The sequence below is a fragment of the Sceloporus occidentalis genome, unplaced genomic scaffold, assembly GCF_023333645.1.
Source record: "Sceloporus occidentalis isolate IW3139 unplaced genomic scaffold, rSceOcc1.0.p SCAF_20, whole genome shotgun sequence".
NCBI lineage: Eukaryota > Metazoa > Chordata > Lepidosauria > Squamata > Phrynosomatidae > Sceloporus > Sceloporus occidentalis.
The window spans coordinates 9,579,410-9,598,304 of record NW_028317000.1 but is presented as its reverse complement, the minus strand read 5'-3'; the positions used below and the strand labels follow the sequence as shown (position 1 = coordinate 9,598,304).

At 41.9% G+C, this 18,895-nt stretch overlaps 1 protein-coding gene across 2 annotated transcripts in view; it reads left to right on the top strand.

Moving 5' to 3' along the window:
- The window catches only part of LOC149301924 (lysosomal acid glucosylceramidase-like), a 32,142-nt gene extending 24,573 nt beyond the window's left edge, over positions 1–7,569 (top strand). Inside the window, exons 9-12 of one of the 2 annotated variants that reach the window (XM_089483273.1) lie at positions 826–1,053; positions 1,175–1,338; positions 2,572–2,697; positions 6,432–7,569. In XM_089483273.1, coding sequence (XP_089339399.1) covers positions 826–1,053; positions 1,175–1,338; positions 2,572–2,697; positions 6,432–6,534 — 621 coding nt within the window. In that variant the 3' untranslated portion in view covers positions 6,535–7,569. Of the gene's footprint in view, positions 1–825; positions 1,054–1,174; positions 1,339–1,475; positions 1,652–2,571; positions 2,698–6,431 lie in introns of those variants that run through there. The other variant, XM_089483274.1, reaches the window with a different exon arrangement.
- Positions 7,570–18,895: the final 11,326 nt, after the last annotated feature.

Here is an 18,895-nt window from a genome sequence, read left to right as displayed (position 1 = left end):
AACTGAATGCATTCTCTGAGCCAGTCTAAACAGCAGGCATGGTAGTAAATTGGTTAATGATAACCAACCTCTTTCCTTAGTATCCTTTAGTGAACTCCATTTTATTCTTGCTTTCCTCCCGGCTCAAATAAATTTTGCTAGTTCTTTTTTCCAGTTATCGAATATTGAATCATTTAGGACAATAGGTAGATTTTGAAAAACAAATAACATTCTGGGTAATATGCTAATTTTTATAAGTGCAAGATAAACTAAAATCCTGAAAGGAAACAGTTAAAACGCAATCGAACAAATCATCACATTAAAACACCATTAACATTTTTAAAGTATGATGTCATTTAAGAACATAACAAAGGCCTGAAACGCAGGGGCCAAATAAAGCGGCTTCTGGACGCTTTGGAAGCCTGGCGTTCAGATGACCCACATGCTCAAAGTGTTTGGAAGCTGCACTGGGGCCGAGCTCCAGTGCAAAAGACCGAAATAAAAAGGAGTAGATTTGATTCCTTTGAATCTGGCCAGTGCATTTTGGGACTGCAGGCAGTAGTCCGCTTTGGGAGCAGGCCTTGTGGTCACCAAAGTACCAGCCCGATTGTAGCCAAAGTGGCCAGAGGCTGCTCTTTATCAGCCATCTGCTTCACCCCAAAGTTACAGCACACACAGCCCATTGAAAGGATCCTTGTAATCAATTAATTTGTGGCCCTAGCTTTCCTCAGAAAGGAATTCCACAGGCTTGGTTCCCTCTTATTGTCGTCCCTCTTTCCCCTGTTTCTTAATACTTCCACTTTGTGGGGAGCATGTGTTTGATGTGTCAATTGTTCCTCTGTCCAGGTGCTGAGCGGGGACAGCAAGGCTTACCGTTATGTCCATGGCATTGGCCTGCATTGGTACCTCGATTTCATCGCCCCCATTACTGACACAGTGGCAGCCACCCATCAGCTCTACCCAGACTATTTCCTAATTTCCACTGAAGCCTGTGCTGGATCACACTTTTGGGAGAGAGACGTGATCCTTGGTTCTTGGGATCGGGGCAACCAGTATAGCCGCAGCATCTTGGCGGTATGACCTGTGATTGGGTGGAAGGAAAGAAGGGAACAGCCCCAGATGCTATTTTACCATCCCTTCTCCTTTGTGCTTCACCTCTAATCATGACTTTCCCTTCCCTTTCCCTCCTCTATAGAACCTTAACAACCACGTCACAGGCTGGATCGACTGGAATTTAGCCCTTGATTTAGAAGGAGGCCCCAATTGGGTGAAGAATTTTGTAGATAGTCCGATCATTGTAGACACATCCAACGATGCCTTCTACAAGCAGCCCATGTTCTATCATATGGGACACTTTAGGTGAGGCCTTTCCCTATTAGTGGGGCTCTCATCATTATGTTGGTGTGAGACAGTGATATTTAGCAAAGAGAGGCAATTAAAGAAAAATGAATGGATGCAGAGATGGATTAAGAGGTGTTTGTATTTTTGGTTTTTAGGTGATGGGTTGCAGTTAGCTCCATACATATGAAGAGTTAGAATCACAGAATTATAGAGCTGGAAGAGACTCCAAGAGCCATCCAGTCCAACCCCTTGCTGTGCAGGAAAACAAAGCACTTCCAACAGATGTCCATGCAGCCTCTTTTTAGAAACCTCCTAAGAAAGGAGATTCCACCACACTGATGTAGTATATTCTGCTGTTGAACATCTCTTACTGTCAGAAAGCTGTTCCTAATGTTTAGGTTGAATCTCTTCTTGTAGTTTGAATCTATTCCTCTATGTCTTAGTCTCTGGAGCAGCACACAATAAGCTTGCTCCATTCTCAATATGACATCGCTTCAAATATTTAAACATAGCTATCATATCACCTTTCTCTTTCCAGGCTAAACATACCCAGCTCTCTAAGTCACTGGAAACATGGTTTCCAAACCTTTCACCATGTTGGTTGCCCCTACTATGAATACAAGTCCAGCTTGTCTATATCCCTCTTGAATTGTGGTGCCGAAAACTGGACGCAATTGGGAGTTTTGTATAATCTGCTTCAGTATTCTATTCTTACTGTGTTACCACAGCAAAATGCTTCCTGGTAGCCCACAAATGAGATACAATATCAACAGCTTCCCACCTCTTTGTCACTAAAGTATTTAGTAATCAGAGATATACTGTTTCTGATTTTGGAGATTTCCTTGAGCTAGCATGACTCATAATCATTGGTTATTCACTGTTCTCTAATGTGGTTTTCTAATCTAATTTTACAGTCATCGAAGTAGCTGGCTGTCACCTCATGGCGACAAATTCCATACATTAATTGTTTCACACTATATGGAAAAAGAAAAGAACTTGTGTGTATATCCATCAGTTTTATTGAGTGATGCTCCATCGTTGAGAGTACCAGAGGAGTTTTCCTTAACCTTAATTATGTTTTCTATTATGATTGTGCCAGTTGGGCATTGTAGTAAAAAAAGGATCTTGAAAGGGTATTAACCCTGAAATGACAGGGTTAGCCTGCCAGTTGTGAAATGTATCACTTTTTCCACAATCTCATTATTATTATTATTATTATTATTAACAATCTCATTTTCTTTATTTTTACAGCAAATTCATCCCTGAAGGCTCCCAGCGGGTTGGGCTGAGAGTCCTCCAGAAATACCTGGACTACAACTTGGAGCATGTGGCTGTACTTCGCCCTGATGGATCTGCTGTAGTGATTGTTCTTAACCGGTGAGTGTCAGGCGCATAGGCTCACAGTGAAGTGAGAGAGGGCATCTGTCATGGTCAGCCATGAGGAGAACTCAGAGGACAACAAGGAGGATTTGGCTCCTCAAGTGCAGGAGGAACCTGAGGCTGTGCCAGGCCCCAGTTCTGCCTTGCCAGGTCCCAGCTTTGCTCTGCCAGCCCCAGTAGATTTGGCTCAGCCAGACCCTAGCTCTGTGGGATCTCCTCCAGTGGAGCCTGGGGCTCAGCAGCCCAGCCTTGCCCCAGTAGAAGTACCAGATTTGGGAGACATAGGCCTGTTACAGACTGCCAGAATAAAGCTGCTTCGGGTCTCTTTGGAGGTATGCTATTTAAATGATGCATGGATCCTAAGAGTCTGGAGGTCGCGCCAAAGCCACACTCCATTCCTAAGCACTGGAGTGCAGCTTTGGTGCAGCTTCCGGATTCTTAGGGTGCATGCATCATTTAAATAGCATACCTCCAAAGAGACCCGAAGCAGCTTTATTTTGGCAGTCTGTAACAGGCCATAGAGCAGCAGAGCACTGAGGTTTCTACCTTTAGCCAGAGGAGATCAAAAAGGGTGTGGCTTCGGTGTTCCAAGAGGCTTGCTGAGAAACGCTCATTAGGCAGTCAGCAGCTGTGATAAGGGAGCTAGATATAAGGCACCTGGCAGACGCTGAGTTCTCTTGGACATGCTCCAGTTTCTCAATGTCCTTTTTGAACTGTGGTACCCAGAACGACACAATATTCCAGGTGGGGCCTGACCAAAGGAGAATACAGTGGCACTATTACTTCCCTTGATCTAGACACTATACTTCTCTTGATGCAGCCTAGAATCTGCTTGGACTTCTAGATCCCTTTCACACGTAGTTTCATTCAGCCAGGTGTCCCCCATCCTATCTGTGCATTTCATTTTTCCGCCCTAAGTGCAGTACCTTACATTTCTCCATGTTGAATTTCATTTTGTTAGCTTTGGCCCAGTTTTCTAGTCTGTTCAGGTCATTTTGAATCTTGATCCTGGCCTCTGGGGTATTAGCTACTCCTCCTAATTTGGTGTCATCTGCAAATTTGATAACTATGCCCCCAACTTTGTTCTCCAAGTCATTGATAAAGAGGTTGAATAGCACTGGGCCCAGGACAGAGCCCTGTGTACCCCACTGGTCACTTCTCTCCAGGATGAAAAGGAGCCATTGTTGAGCACCCTTTGGGTTCGGCCAGTCAACCAGTTACAAATCCATGTAACAGTTGCCTTGTTTAGCCCACATTCTACAAACTTGTTTGCAAGACCATGTGTTCCCTTTATTTGCTGCCTGTGCAAGTTCTTTTGCCTCCCACTTTTGGGTCCTTGCACTGTTTGCCTTGTTCCCTCTGTGTCAGTTTGACTGTTTTCTCCAGCCCTTTTGCCTTTCAGAATACTGTCTCCCTCCCTCACATAACTCAGTTTAATGCCCTCCTGATCAAAGTTTTGAGACTACTGGCAAAAACGTTTTTGCCAACTGGCATGAGATGCAACCTATCCCTTGCCAGAAGTCCTTCCTCATGGAACCTCAGACCATGATCCAAAAATCCAAACCGTTCTTGGCGGCACCATCTGCGGAGCCAGTTATTCACCTCTGCTGTTTTCCTCTTCCTTCCTGGACCATGCCCTTCGACTGGGAGAAGAGATGAGATGACAACCTGTGCATCCATCTCTTTCAATTTCCTACCCAAAGCCTCATATGATATTCTGAAGGCTGTGCCTTGCAGTATCATTGGTTCCCACATAAACCAAAAGAAAGGGGTAATGGTCAGTAGGCTTGACAAGTCTTGTCAGCCTCTCTGTCACATCACGGATCTTTGCCCCAAGGAAACAGCACACCTCCCGAGACATCTTGTCAGGCCCACAAACCACTGGTTCAGTGGCTCTCAGCAAAGAGTCCCCTATGACCACCACACGCCTCCAAGGCTTAGCAGCAGCTGTTCCCTTTGGTGGTATTCCCAGGGTTCCCTGTTCAGTCCCTGAAGTCTGTCCCTGCTGCTGTTCCTCATCATCCTTGATAGTAGAGAGAGATTGAAATCTATTCTGTAGCTGCAAGCTCACAGAATGTTCCATGGTTTCCCTACTTCTGTGTGTGACCTTCCTCCAACTATCTACTTCTGTTGTGTGCAGCTTTCGCTTTCCTTTCCTAAATTGAGTTTCATCTTTGTAAGTTTCTTCTTCCCATGAGTCATTCATCTTTTAATCGTTTTTATATAGCTCTTCTATGTATTGTTTCCATCATTTCCCCCCATTGTGGTCATGTATTGTGTATGCTTCTATTAAAAATGGCCACCAGTTTCTTTTCAATCTTCCCCATGTTGCCGCTGAATGCCACACAGGCCGAAAAAGTAAGTGTGCAAAAGGAAAGAGCTGCCTTTCTTTCTCCAGTTTGGGAAAGGGAGGGATAATGGAGTGAATGCTGCTTCCATGAAACATGCTTCTCATGCCAAGAGAAGCTTCTCATCTCTGCCCCTTGGCTTCACACTGGCTCCCTAATAGAAGCTGGTTGTTTTCATTGTTCTTCTCCCTGCCTTCTCTTTTTTTCCAAGCTCATCCATGGTCCAGGCATCAGAGGGACAGACCATTTGCTGGACTTCTCCCCTTCCCCACTGCCATTCCTTTCTCCCTTGTGTCTTGCATCTTTAGATTGTAAGCCTGAGGGCAGGGAAATGTCTAATTAACAATTTGTAAGCCACTTTGATAGCCTTTTGGCTGAAGAGCAGGGTATAAATAAATATTTATATTTATTATTTATTATTATTGTTCCTTTTCATCATTTATATTCCTTTTCCTGTCTGTCTTTCTATAGACATAGACATTCCTTCCTTTGTCTTTAGCTATTTCTAAGTATATGCATTTTTTAAAGGTGAAAGATTTGTTTTTGTTTTTTTATGTGCCCCTATGTTTTATCCTTGGGGCATAGCGAAATCCATAATTTTAGCTCCAAAACCTGCCCTCAGCATATACATGAAGCCAACTTATACAGGGATATATATCCACCAAAAGTATCTGAGGAAGTAGACTGAAGTCTACAAAAGCTCATGCTGCCAATGTCTTTCAGTTAATATCAAAAGTGCTACAAAATCTCTCTATATACTGATTCTATAGACTAATATGACTACATCTTTGAATTCTACGATTATATACAGTATTTGAAAATTGATGTGGTTTGACAGAACAAGTTCAAGAGTAAGTTTTTTAATTCGGTTACTGACCAGATACATCCCTAAGGTAAATCCTGAGAAATTTGCTTGACTATTCCTGTTAAAAGTACACCAGGCATTAGTAGAATAGCACCTACATAGGTGTCTTTCCTGTTTTATCTTATCCTCACCCCAACCTTGTGAGGTGGATCAGGCTGACGGAATGACTGGAACAAAGCCGCTTGGTAAGATAGCTGAGGAGGGACTGGAAAGTGGATATCTCCCAAGTCCCAATTCAACACACTGGCTGGTTATTTATAAATATTAATATATATTTTTTCTGGATGCATATAACCTCAACACTGGCTTCTGTATCTCTTATTTTGAAATGTATCATCTCATTTGGTTGGACCTTTATCTAATTTCTAGAAAGCTTCTCTTAGAGTGGAAGTGAAAAGGAAGCTGTTGGTGGGATGGGATGGGTTGGGATGAGGATGTGTACATACATACATATATGTATCTGTAGTGAGAAGGGTTTGTAATAGTGTTTTGTCCCTTTTTGTCACCTTCCCCCTTAGGTCTGGCTTGAATGTCTCCTTTGGAATTTCTGATGAAGCTGGCCTTATCGTGAGTGAAATCCCTGCCAACTCTATTCAGACTTATCTGTGGAGGCGCGAGTGAGGAAGCAGGCCATGGCTCAGCATCTTGGCTTTAGGGAAAAGACTGAATAAAGGCCACCATGCTTTGAGAGGCCAAACCTACCTCAAGGTGTGCCACCACTCTTAGAAACTCTAGCCTTGTTCACTATGCCATTCACCAAACCTGGTCTTTGTGGCCTACCTCATTTACTCTCTATTCCAAAGCCAAGGGCTGGAGTGGCCCTAGTGAACTGGCCATCAAGGTCAGTTCTGTCTTGAGTCACACTCTGTGGTGGGAAAGGCCTGAAGATATCACTGGAAAGAAATCTTTACTTGATGTGAGACAAAGATGCTAAGGCCAACAACACTCAGGGCAACCTAAATGAAGGAGGCCTCACTGGATGGGGTACTCAGGTCCAGGAGAGAAGCAACACATTTGCTTTGCCTGCTGGTTGAGAGTCTGTTGTTAAGTCTTTTCCCCTTTACACTTCTGATATTAAAAAGAATCTTACTCTATTAATTATCCCCACATGCTACCCCTGCATGTTTTCTGTATTGTGAGATACCACATTGTAGCTGCAACAGGGGAACTATGAAGAGTTGCCTGTGGACTGGGACCTCTAACCAAGGTAAAACAATTTTCTTCTTCTTAAATTTGGACTGAATTTGCATGTTTTACCTCTACATCACCATCATGTTCCTGATGCAAAAACATGGAGACTTCTTGAGGAAAGAGGCCTGTGATCTCACTGGAATGGAGACATGTTGGACTGCAAAAAGAGGGCTCCCTGTTGAGATGCAAATGGACTTTAAATTTCCTGGACTTTGAAAATCTCTTTATTGCCACATGGCCAGAAAGAGGAGAAGCCTGCCTGCCAAAGATATCCTCTCCAACATACATACTACCTTTACTAAGGACTGAAACAACATGCAGACATCTGACTAACATTTCCAATTGTTTTTTTTCCTCCTGTTTGGTTTACAACATCTTGCCTGATGAAGAAGCCCATGGATTTTCAAAAGCTTGCAACATGTATATTGTCCATTTCAGTTGGCCAATAAAGGTATCACTGATGGATTTTTGTATGGATTTGTTAAATGGCCAGCACAGCTACCCCTGCATGTTTTCTATTTATTAGTTTACTGCCGTAAGCCTTAACTGTCTTCTTACTGCAAGAGCTGTGTGGAGCTTCTGTCTCTGACTGTTGATAACATCACCTTCCCCCCACCCCTCATATCTTTCCTGAAGACTTTACACTGCATGGATAGTATTATTATATAACAGAGTGAAGGGCTGGTAAAAGATATTAACAGATTGTGAACCATGGCTGAGATAATTCACTCATTTGGTTGATATAGAAATGGAATGAATACATATTTATGTATACAGTTGTAACTGCTTAGCATTACTTCTTTAACAGAAAATTTGGTATGAGAGCCATAAATAATTTGAAATAATAGGAACTAGTTCCCACACCAAAGTAAAAAGCAGTTTGGCATGTTTCAACAAAAATTTACTCAAAACTAATACATGTCAAATGAAACAATGTCAGGTAAGCCTTGTATAAATAAACCAAAAAAATGAACCATCTAAAAATCAAAAAGTTAGAATCATAGAGCTGGGCCATGGAGCCTGACCCCATGCTCAATTCAGGATCTCCAGCTAGAGCATTACAAGCTATCCAGCCTTTTTTGAAAAGGAGACCCCACCATCTCTCTAAGCAACTAGTTTCATTGCCAAAACACTCTATTCAGCTTAAAACACTAGACCTGAATCATTAATAGAAAGTTCAAGTATTGGTGAAGTGCACTTCACTTGAGACCCCCTCCCAATGTGAAGTAGAGCCATTGATGGTGATTCTGTGAACATGGTTTTCCAAACAGTAATGGGTTTAGCTGACAGTGTTCCCATCTATTCCATATTGAATCAGTTTACTAATCACACTAGTAATAGTAATAGTAATAAAATTTATTCGGTCTTTGACCAGTATAAAAACAAAACCACACAAAAAGCATATCAGTATAACAGTAACAGGTTAAAATATAAACTGATAGTAATACATATACAATATCCAAACAGATCTTTCTACATGGTAATAAAATGACCATTTGTCATTTGAGGGCGCAGTTTAATAATAATCACACTATTAAGGGAAATCTTATCAAATGCTTTGCTAAAATCCAGATAAATGATAGCAATAGCAAGTACATTTCTATACTTCCTGAGCGGTTTACAAGGTATAAGCTAATTGCTCTCAACAAACTGGGTACTCATTTTAGTGACTTCGGAAGGATGCATGCCTGAGTAGAGCTTGAGCCCCTGGCTGGTATTGAACCCATAACCTTATTGTTTGTGAGTGAGTGGCTGCAGTACATGCATTTAACCACTGCGCCACCGGGGCACATCATTTGCACCATCTACTAAACTAGTGACCCATTTTTAAAAAAAGATACAAGATTAGTTTGGCAGGATTTGCCTTTGACAAATCCATGCTGACTCGTGCTGATCACTGCTTAGTTGTCAAGATACTTGCAGACAGACCCCTGTATAATCTGTTCTAATATTTTCCCTGGTATTCAGATCAGACTAACTGCCTGGAATTTTCTTGCATTTTCTTTTTTACCCTTTTTGAAGGGAGGGACAATGTTTGCTCATCTCCATTCCTCTGACACCTCACTCGTTCTCCAAGATTTCTAAAAATGCTGGCAAGCAGTTCAGAGAATACTTCAGCAAGTTCCATACAATCATGGAGTTGGAAGAGACCACAAGGAACATCCAGTCCAACCCCATTCCCAGACAGATAGCCATCCGTTTAAAAACTTCCAAAGAAGGAGATTCCACCATGTTCAAAGGCAGCACATTATACTGAACTTCCTTAGTATCAGGCAGTTCTTCCTAATGTTGGGGTAGAATCTTTCCTATAGTTTAGATTCATTGCTCCATGTCCTATATTTCTGAAACTGCCAAAAACAGGCTTGCTTGAGTCTCAATGTGACACCCCTTCGAATATTTAACCAGGGCTATAACCACCTCTTATCATATCACTTCCAAGCTCCTGGCACTGTAATTTGGTGTCATCTGCAAATTTGCTAAGCATGCCCTCTATGTATTCCATCATCTAAGTCATTGATAAAGATGTTGAATAGCACTGGGCCCAGGGCAGATCCCTGTGATACCCCACTTGTCATTTCTCTCCAGGATGAAAAGGATGCCCTGGGATGCAGTTTGTCTGATGCTGCGGATTTGAAATAATTTAGGTTACTTATGTGATTCCTGGCTATTAATCAGTATTGCTTTGCAAAATAAAAATCTTGTCAAACGCATGGAAATGCACAGTTGAAACTAAAGGAAATAAAACAGGTATTGAACATGTCAGGAAGGTGCGTGCTGGGTTCATAACCCTTGTTGAAGCGAACGCAAGCAGAGGTTCGCCATCACTGATCTATTGCAACCCATAAAGACCAGGCTGACTGGAACTTCCCACTGGACCTTTTCTTCAACTGCTCCCAGATTATGGAATGATCTGCCGGAGGAGATCCATCATATTACCAGCTTGGAAAGCTTTAAAAAAGCTGTCAAGATGGATCTCTTCTGGCAGGCCTTTCCTGAATAACAAACCTGGCCACTAATCAAAGCCACTACCCCACTAAGTACTCTGTAGCCTCATCTGCCCGTCTCTTATTATTTTAATGTACTGTTTTTAATGTCTAATGTTTTAATTAATGTTTTTGGGGAAGGGGGGATTAATTGGGATGTGGGGCATTGTATGTTTCTTTTTTAATTGTAAGCTGCTTCGATTGTCTTTTTGACAGAGAGGCAGGGTAAAAATAAAGCGTTTGTTTGTTTGTTTGTTTGTTTATAAGAAAACTTTTTTTTCTTATTCCTTCCTTTTCCTCTGGTGACCTTAAAAAAGCCTCACATTCTTTGCAAACAAACTGGGGAACAGGAGTATTTGCCCAGCCACCTTGCAGCAGATGACACCAAATTAAGAGAGGTAGGTAATACAATACGCCCGTGTCATACGCAGACGCATTATATGCGGCTTTCAGCATATGCTGAAAGCTGCGTGGGAGCGCGTGGGCTGCAAGGGGTGGCGCGTCTCATTTAACAGATACAAACCCAGACAGTGCTAAGGTACCACAGCTAAGTTTCCTGATCCAGTGGATAAGGACAGGAGAGAGCTTTTTGAAGTACTGGGGCTGAGATTCCTGACATCTTTTTTTAAGGGTGGGGGAAGAACAGAAATACAGGAAGGCCCCATTAAAATCCAGGCATTATCAGTTTAATTTTTTTTATTTCTGTGTGTGTGTGTACACAAACATACATACATGCATGCACGTATGCAAACATATCTAAAGACACCAGATCTTATCTGATCCTGGAAGGTAAGCAGGTCAGCCCTGGTTAGTACTTTGATGGGAGACCTCCAACCAATACCAGGTTCTGTAGGCTATATTTCAAAGGAAGGAACTGGCAAAACCACTTTTGAGGATTCATTGGCTAAGAAAACGATGAAATTCACAGGGTTGCCATAAGTCGACAGGCAACTGGAAGGCTCAGACACATATACCTATTTAGGACAGATGTATTATGACAAATAATTGTGACCATTACATATCAAAAAGGTAATACCCTTTTTTGAGCTGATTATTATTTCAGACTTGAAATTTACTGGGTTTTGGATTGGACTATTAAAGACTCCTCACAATTTAAGTTCCCAAGCTGTAGCTTAGGCGCTTTACAGACCGCCCAAAAAGAGTAGTCTTCCAGCAGCGCTGGTTGTTGCGTCCAGGAACCGCAGCGGACAAACCATGCAATCCCCGGACACAACGAAAAAGAAGCTGCAAAATACAGCTTCTTTTTGTGCCATGGAAATAGCGCCGCAAGCTGCCAATGGTGCACTCGTGACATCATTTCTGCTGTGCGATGTGCGGACGCTAGGTGTCCGCGACGTCAAGATGGTGGCACCCGTGTAGAATGGGCGCTGCCATTTTGTACACGCTCGGCGTGTACTAGGGTTAGGGGTGTCCGGAAAGGACGCCCCTTTCTAACCCTAGTATGTGCTGAGCACGTACTAGCTGCCCGTCTGTAACGGGCCTTAGCTTGTGCACAAGTCTGGCCCTGGTTATGAAGATAACAGTAACAAATCCCTATTATATTATATTATATTATATTATATTATATTATATTATATTACATTATATTACATTATATTATATGGAGAGCCAGTGTGGCATGTTGAGTGTTGAACTACAACGCTGGAGACTAGGGTTTGATTTCCTGCTTGACACATGCTCTCAGCCTCAGGAGAAGGCAATGGCCAACCCCTGAACCAATCTTGCAATGATAGGTTTGCCCTAGGGTCATCATAAATCAGAAATGACTTGAAAGCACACAGCAACAACTATTATATTATTTGCTGCTGTCATGTACTGTCTGGTCTTAGTTCAGAAATCCAAGCCTCAGTGTGAAAACAGAACGGGTTATTCAGGAAATAAAAGTAGTTTACAGCATGCAATGTTGTTAGGGCTAAAGCAGTTTTCAGACACACAGTATATTCAAGCATAAAAGAATTCAAACCTTTTCGCATGCTCAGATCCCATCTGTTCCCATTCCAAAACATCCTCTCACCAAAGCTCCCCATCATCTCTCTCAATTTCCATGAGACTGACCTTGGCAGTACCTATTACCTCTTCACATCTGCTCATCACCTAACTTTAAAAAAGATCCCTTCCCAGCAACTCCAAAGACATGACATAACCCAACATCTATAATACAAAGCAAAGCAGGAAGAGCATTATTGTCTAACAGGCATGGCAGGAATTCTGAGTGACTCTGATCCTGACATTCCACCACCACCACCATTCAAAAATGCATCTACGCTGTGTTACATGGCCCAATATAGATCTTTTAAAATGAACACAATTTGGAACTAGCCCAGTGCTGGCTCATCAGGATACTCATCCATCGCATGGAACTTCTGCACTAACTTGCTCCCCGTCAGAAAATGAGACCTATATCATAAGATCTGAGAGCTGCACACAGAGAAAAACTATTGAAAACATATAAGACAATTCAAAGTACAAAACAATTCAAAACGGTACACTTTATACAGATTCAAATGAAGACCCAAGCCCAAAACAGATGGGCCAAAGAGAGAGACTTTTGGCCACTTCAAGGTTTTGGCATTTAGACAATGTATGCCTCAAAAGTGTCTGGAAGCTGCTCCAAGGACCCATAAGGCAACCTGAAGCCTCCGGGGAAAGGAGTGGATTTAATCTGCTCCTGCGATCCAGTCATCATGGTCCCAGGCCTATTACGGACTGAAATCACTCCTTCCAGGTCATCTACTTTAGCCCCACGAAATCCAGAAGAGGAGTCATGTTTTAGCTTCACACCAAAATGAAGTCAACATTGGTGCCATTTGGGTTTCCATGGGGAAGACATCCCTCAGCTGGTGCTGCAGCAAAGACAGCCCTTTCCCATACAATGTATTTCTTCCAATATTTCATTCTGAGTACTTTGGAAGATAGGATACACTGTAAAAAGGTTTTCTAACTGTTTGGAATATGCGCACAAGAGGGTTTTTTTTGTGTGTTGCAAGATTTCAAAAAATGACATTTTCTTATCTGAGAAAAGATAATAACTCAAGTGCAAGCATACCCATTTCAGCTCAAGGGATGACCCAGAGGTAATGTAACCTCAAGCAAATCCAAGCCATAATAGTGGAATAAAAGGCCGCAGGCTTATTACAAGGTAAAAGGTATTGTTGGAAGCAAAGAGTTATCAAATTTTGTATAGAGCATGTCTGCCCTTTTGCTTCACCTCTCTGTTTTTTCAGACTATGTACTCAAGCAAAGGCTTGCTTCCTCTTCCAAAGGTCACCCCCCTTCTTCCCTGTCTCACTTTGTCTGGGAAGGGATCATCCATGTACCTCTTGATTCAGGATGCCTTGCTTCTGCACATGAAAGCCAGCTTCAAAAGCTCTTCTCCTAATATTAGAATCATAAAATCATAGAGTTGGAAGAGACCGCAAGGGCCATCCAGTCCAACCCCCTGCTATGCAGGAAATCTAAATCAAAGCATCCCCAACAAATGGCCATCCAGCCTCTGTTTAATGACCTCTAAGGAAGGAGACTCCACTACACTCCGAGGGAGCAATGTGTTCCACTGTCGAACAACCCTTACTGTCAGGAAGTTCCCTTAATATTGAGGTGGAATCTCTTTTCCTGTAGCTTGCATCCATTGCTCTGGGTCCTAGTCTCTGGAGCAGCAGAAAACAAGCTTGCTCCCTCCTCAATAAGACATCCCTTCAAATATTTAAACAGGGCTATCATATCACCTCTTAACCTTCTCTTTTCCAGGCTAAACATAGGGCATGGTTTCCAGGCCCTTCACCATTTTAGTCACCCTCCTATGGACACGCTCCAGTTTCTCAACATCCTAGGTAATTCTCTGTCTATCTCCTTTCCTATTCCAGAGTGATTTGTGAAATAATAAATATAAGTTTTCTTCAGTTAACCTTACAAGAGCATGGTGATTATTTTCTCCTGTTTTCTACCACAAACTTATATTGCACTAGTTACACTGCACTCTTCTTGATATAGATACCAAATATTCCTACAGATACAACAGTGCCCTGTTGTCCATGATAGTAGGGGGAAAGGAAATTTCTCCCTTGAGCACTTCACCACCACCCACACAAGTGAAACTCCGTTCCTGTTCATCTTGGATTATAGTTGTTAACATGAGACAATAATCTGGATGTGAAGGAGATACAACATTCAATGAGTTATGAGTTTTTTTGTTTTTGTTTTATATACACAAATAAACCAGCCTCATAAAAGGATCAATAAATGTAAAGGCTCGGCGAAAGTCACACTTACAACTAGTATGTGTCAGAGAGATCTGGATATTTAGTACATGTCTAATTAATGGCTAGATAAAAGTTTATGTTTAGGAATGATGGGAGTTTGGCCAATAGGTGAAGAATGATGGGAATGTAATTAATGTCCCACATGTCTTGACATCACGTTGGCCTGATACAGACAGGCCAAAATAAAGCTGCTTCGGGTCTCTTTGGAGGTATGCTATTTAAATGATGCATGGGTCCTAAGAGTCCGGAAGCTGCGCCAAAGCTGCGCTCCAGTGCTTAGGAATGGAATGTGGCTTTGGTGTGACCTCCGGACTCTTAGGACCCATGCATCATTTAAACAGCATACCTCCAAAGAGACCTGAAGCAGCTTTATTTTGGCCTGTCTGTAATGGGCCTAAGTTAGAGAAGGATGAACCATTCTTCAGTTGCATTTTGATGAAGTAAGTTCAGGTCAATGAAATAATACAGTCACGTACTGGGAAACTTCAGTTCAGAAAACACGGCTTCGACAAGTTCAGAAAGCTTATTCCAGAAAATTAAAAATGCTCACAGCATAAATTTCAATTACACCGCATGTGCTTTTAATGCGCCTAGCAATTAAAATGATTTTGCACACTCACAGCCCATTAGTCTTTTAACCCAAACAATCCTGTTCCCAGCACTGCCCCTCCTTTCTACTCTGTTGCAAGCATTCCCATCTACTTGTCATTGACCATTCAAAACATATTTTATTCCCTCAAATTTGCTCATTAGCCAGCTTCAAAAAACCAAAAACAGTCTCTCCACCCAGCATCACCACTAGCATATGTAAAATATATGGCTAGCAAATATATGTATGGCAGGCTTCCAGATCTTCTATGTTTGCTGTTATTTACCTTCAAATTAACTTAGATATGCTGATCCTATGTATGAGAAACCTCTATGATCCTCAGTTATCAGTTGTCCTTCTCAGGTCTTGCAAACGCAGAGCTGTGGCTTTCTTGAGCGAATCACTCCAGCTGCAGTGCACACTCTCATTCTGTGTATATTAAAACATGCCATTTCTATATTGTGCGCTCCGATAGCCTAAGTGCAGATGGGGCAGGATATAAATAATTTTTACATTATTATTAGATCTAGCACTCATGGGAACTGCATGCTTAGCACCTTCCAGTATCACTTAAGGAGACTTACATGTGCCACTTCATCTTGGGAAACTTCACCCTGTGGTTAAAATCTTTCCAAATGCATCATCTGCTGGTGTGGCTTAATTCTGCTGGCTTTTACATTCATTAATTGTTTTATGAGACTAGCTTGTGTGTATAAAACATAAAACTCCTAACTCATCCGAAATTCTGTCTCCCTCACACCCTCAAAGATTACTAAGAACTGGATTTTATTAGTGTGGGTGGTAGAAAAACACCAAGGGAGAAAAATGGAGGTCAGTTGTAAATTATGCAGTCACATAATTTATAAGGAGCTGGGAGTGTTTAGCCTGGAGAAGAGAAGGTTAAGAGGTGATATGATAGCCCTGTTCAAATATTTGAAGGGTTGTCATATTGAGGAGGGAGCAAGCTTGTTTTCTGCTGCTCCAGAGACTAGAACCCGGAACAATGGATGCAAGCTACAGGAAAAGAGATTCCAGCTCAACATTAGGAGGAACTTCCTGACAGTAAGGGCTGTTTGACAGTGGAACAAACACCCTTGGAGTGTAGTGGAGTCTCCCTCCTTGGAGGTCTTCAAATGGAGGCTGGATGGCCATCTGTCGGAGATGCTTTGATTGTGATTTCCTGCATGGCAGAATGGGGTTGGACTGGATGGCCCTTGCGGTCTCTTCCAACTCTATGATTCTATAAGAATTTGGGAGCCTTTCATCCTACCATAATGTCAGTTGGTTTTGGTCTGAGGTCAAATTTCCTCTGCATTACATGCCTCCAACATTTCACAAATGGAAACCAGGACACATGTGGCCAAGCAACATTGGTCTGTGGTGACAATTTCAAAGGTTTTAAATGAGAAAGAACACACAAACTAGGAGAGGCTGTGGCAGTTTGTTTTTGCCTGAGCCTATTGAGGAGGGCAAGACACCATCCCTTCCTCTCCTTTCTCTTTTAATTGAGTGCACATTATTTTTGCACTTTAAACTCAGTTTGGAGCCACTGAAGTAAGCCAAGGATAAAGAGGGAAAGTAGAAACAGCAGAGAGAAATCAGGAAATTTTAAAATTGAATTAAATTAAATTATAATTGATGAATCTGAACTCTCTGCCAAATCTGGACACTTGGAAGGTATGGAATTATCCCTTGAACTGAAATGGAATTAGTTGAGCTGACAACCACCTTTGGCCAGATAGAAACTGCTCACATTTTGACATTTTGCAGCTCATAACAAAATCTTGTGCACATTTTCAATATAATATTAAACAATCTTTCCCAGTCTATATTCTTCCTTAGAAGCCCAGATGAAATACTTGGAGAAATATACTGTGTGCAAGGCTCAACTGGCATGAATATTGATTTAATTTTCGTACCAGGGTGGCTCTTTACAAAGCCTATTTGGGTCAAGGCTTTGGGTCAACCTTGGAATTGATGTAAGGATATGCACTTAAAATGGTTTATATTTTAAATTAATTTAAATTGTGCTTACTGTTTTAAATTGTCCCCCCCCCCCTTGTATACCATCCTCAGACCTTACAAGTGGGAGATGACATAAATATTTAAGTAAATAAGTGAGACTTGGTGGTGCTTTAGTCACAACTATGCCAGATTTCCACATAAATGGTGTAACCAATAATTTAGGGCAGTGATTCCCAAAGTGGGCGGCACTCAGACAGAAGTAGAAAGCTCTAGGGTGGGCAGTAAAGGGGAAAATGGGGCAGCAAGGGGGCTTTCAGTCCAGGTATTGGTGTGCAAGAAACAGAAAAATTGGTGTGCAGGTTTTAAGACCATGGTGGGGATGAGGGTCACATGGAACTTCTTTTTAGGCTTCCTTATAACCACCAGAAAGCCTTTCTGATCATTTCATGTGATGGTGTCTCCTGCTCTTCACCTCCTTCACAAGCTCACTCCCTTATTTTTTTTTTTAATTTTATAACATTTTAATTTAATATTATTAAGATTATACAGTATATAACACACACACACACATTCTTACATTCTAATACATTATATCTAAATATCTTCAATATACAACATCATAGAATCATAAAATCATAGAATTGTAGAGTTGGAAGAGACCACAAAGGCCATCTAGTCCAACCTCCTGCCATGCAGGAAATCTGAATGAAAGCATCCCCGACAGATGGCCATCCAGCCTCTGTTTAAAGACCTCTAAGGAAGGAGACTCCACTACACTCCGAGGAAGGAGTGTGTTCCACTGTCGGACAGCCCTGACTGTCAGGAAGTTCTTCCTAATGTCAAGATGGAAGCTCTTTTCCTGTAGCTTGCATCCATTGTCCCTGTTCTCTGAAGCAGCAGAAAACAAGTTGCTCCTTCCTCAATATGACATTCCTTCAAGTATTTAAACAGGTCTATCATGTCACCTCTTAACCTTCTCTTCTCCAGGCTAAACATCCCCAGCTCCCTAAGTCGTTCCTCATAGGGCATGTCTTCCAGGCCCTTCACCATTTTAATCATCCTCCTTTGGACACACTCCAGTTTCTCAATGTCCTTTTTGAATTGTGCCCAGAACTGGACACAATATTCTAGGTGGGGCCTGACCAAAGGAGAATAGAGTGGCACTATTACTTCTCTTGATCTAGACACTATACTTTTATTGATGCAGCCTAAAATTGCATTGGCCTTGTTAGCTGCCGCATCACACTGTTGACTCATGTTCAACTTGTGGTCTACTTGGACTCCTAGATACCTTTCACACGTAGTTTCATTCAGCCAGGTGTCCCCCATCCCATATCTGTGCATTTTATTTTTCCACCCTAAGTGCAGTACCTTACATTTCTCCCTGTTGAAGTTCATTTTGCTCAATTGAAGTTCAATTAAATAGTTCCAGAAAACTGAATCAAAGGTGACCAAGACATTATAAACCTTTCCCAATTTTGTCCATATTTTCTTTGTTTCCCCTGACATATTTTGTAAATTCCATCCTATGCACAGAAGACTGTGCACACAACCGTAAACTATTCAGCATCTTCACAGATAGCATCACCATCCACCTCTCACATTACACATGGCAGATAATTGTATCAGACATCAATGGCATTTCCAAAATTTAAATTTCAAGGTGAGATTAGGCTAAATTGTGACATCTCTCAGGACTCCTTCACCATTCTGTCTCAGAATTAATTCAAATGGTGAAGAACTTCTTCCTCGTCATTTAGAAATGCCATCTTTCTTGCTCAGCCAGAAATTCCATCCAATTCCCGCCTCCTGCTATATCATATTCCGTCCTCATAAGCAGATGCCTCCAGAGTGCAGATTTGTCATTGAGGAAGCAGGGTCCAGGGATCACCTTTTGTTCATCAACTGCATCTCCTGGGGCCTTTTTGTCCATCTTCCGATGACCTTCTTGGCTTGGCACAAGTTTCTTTTTC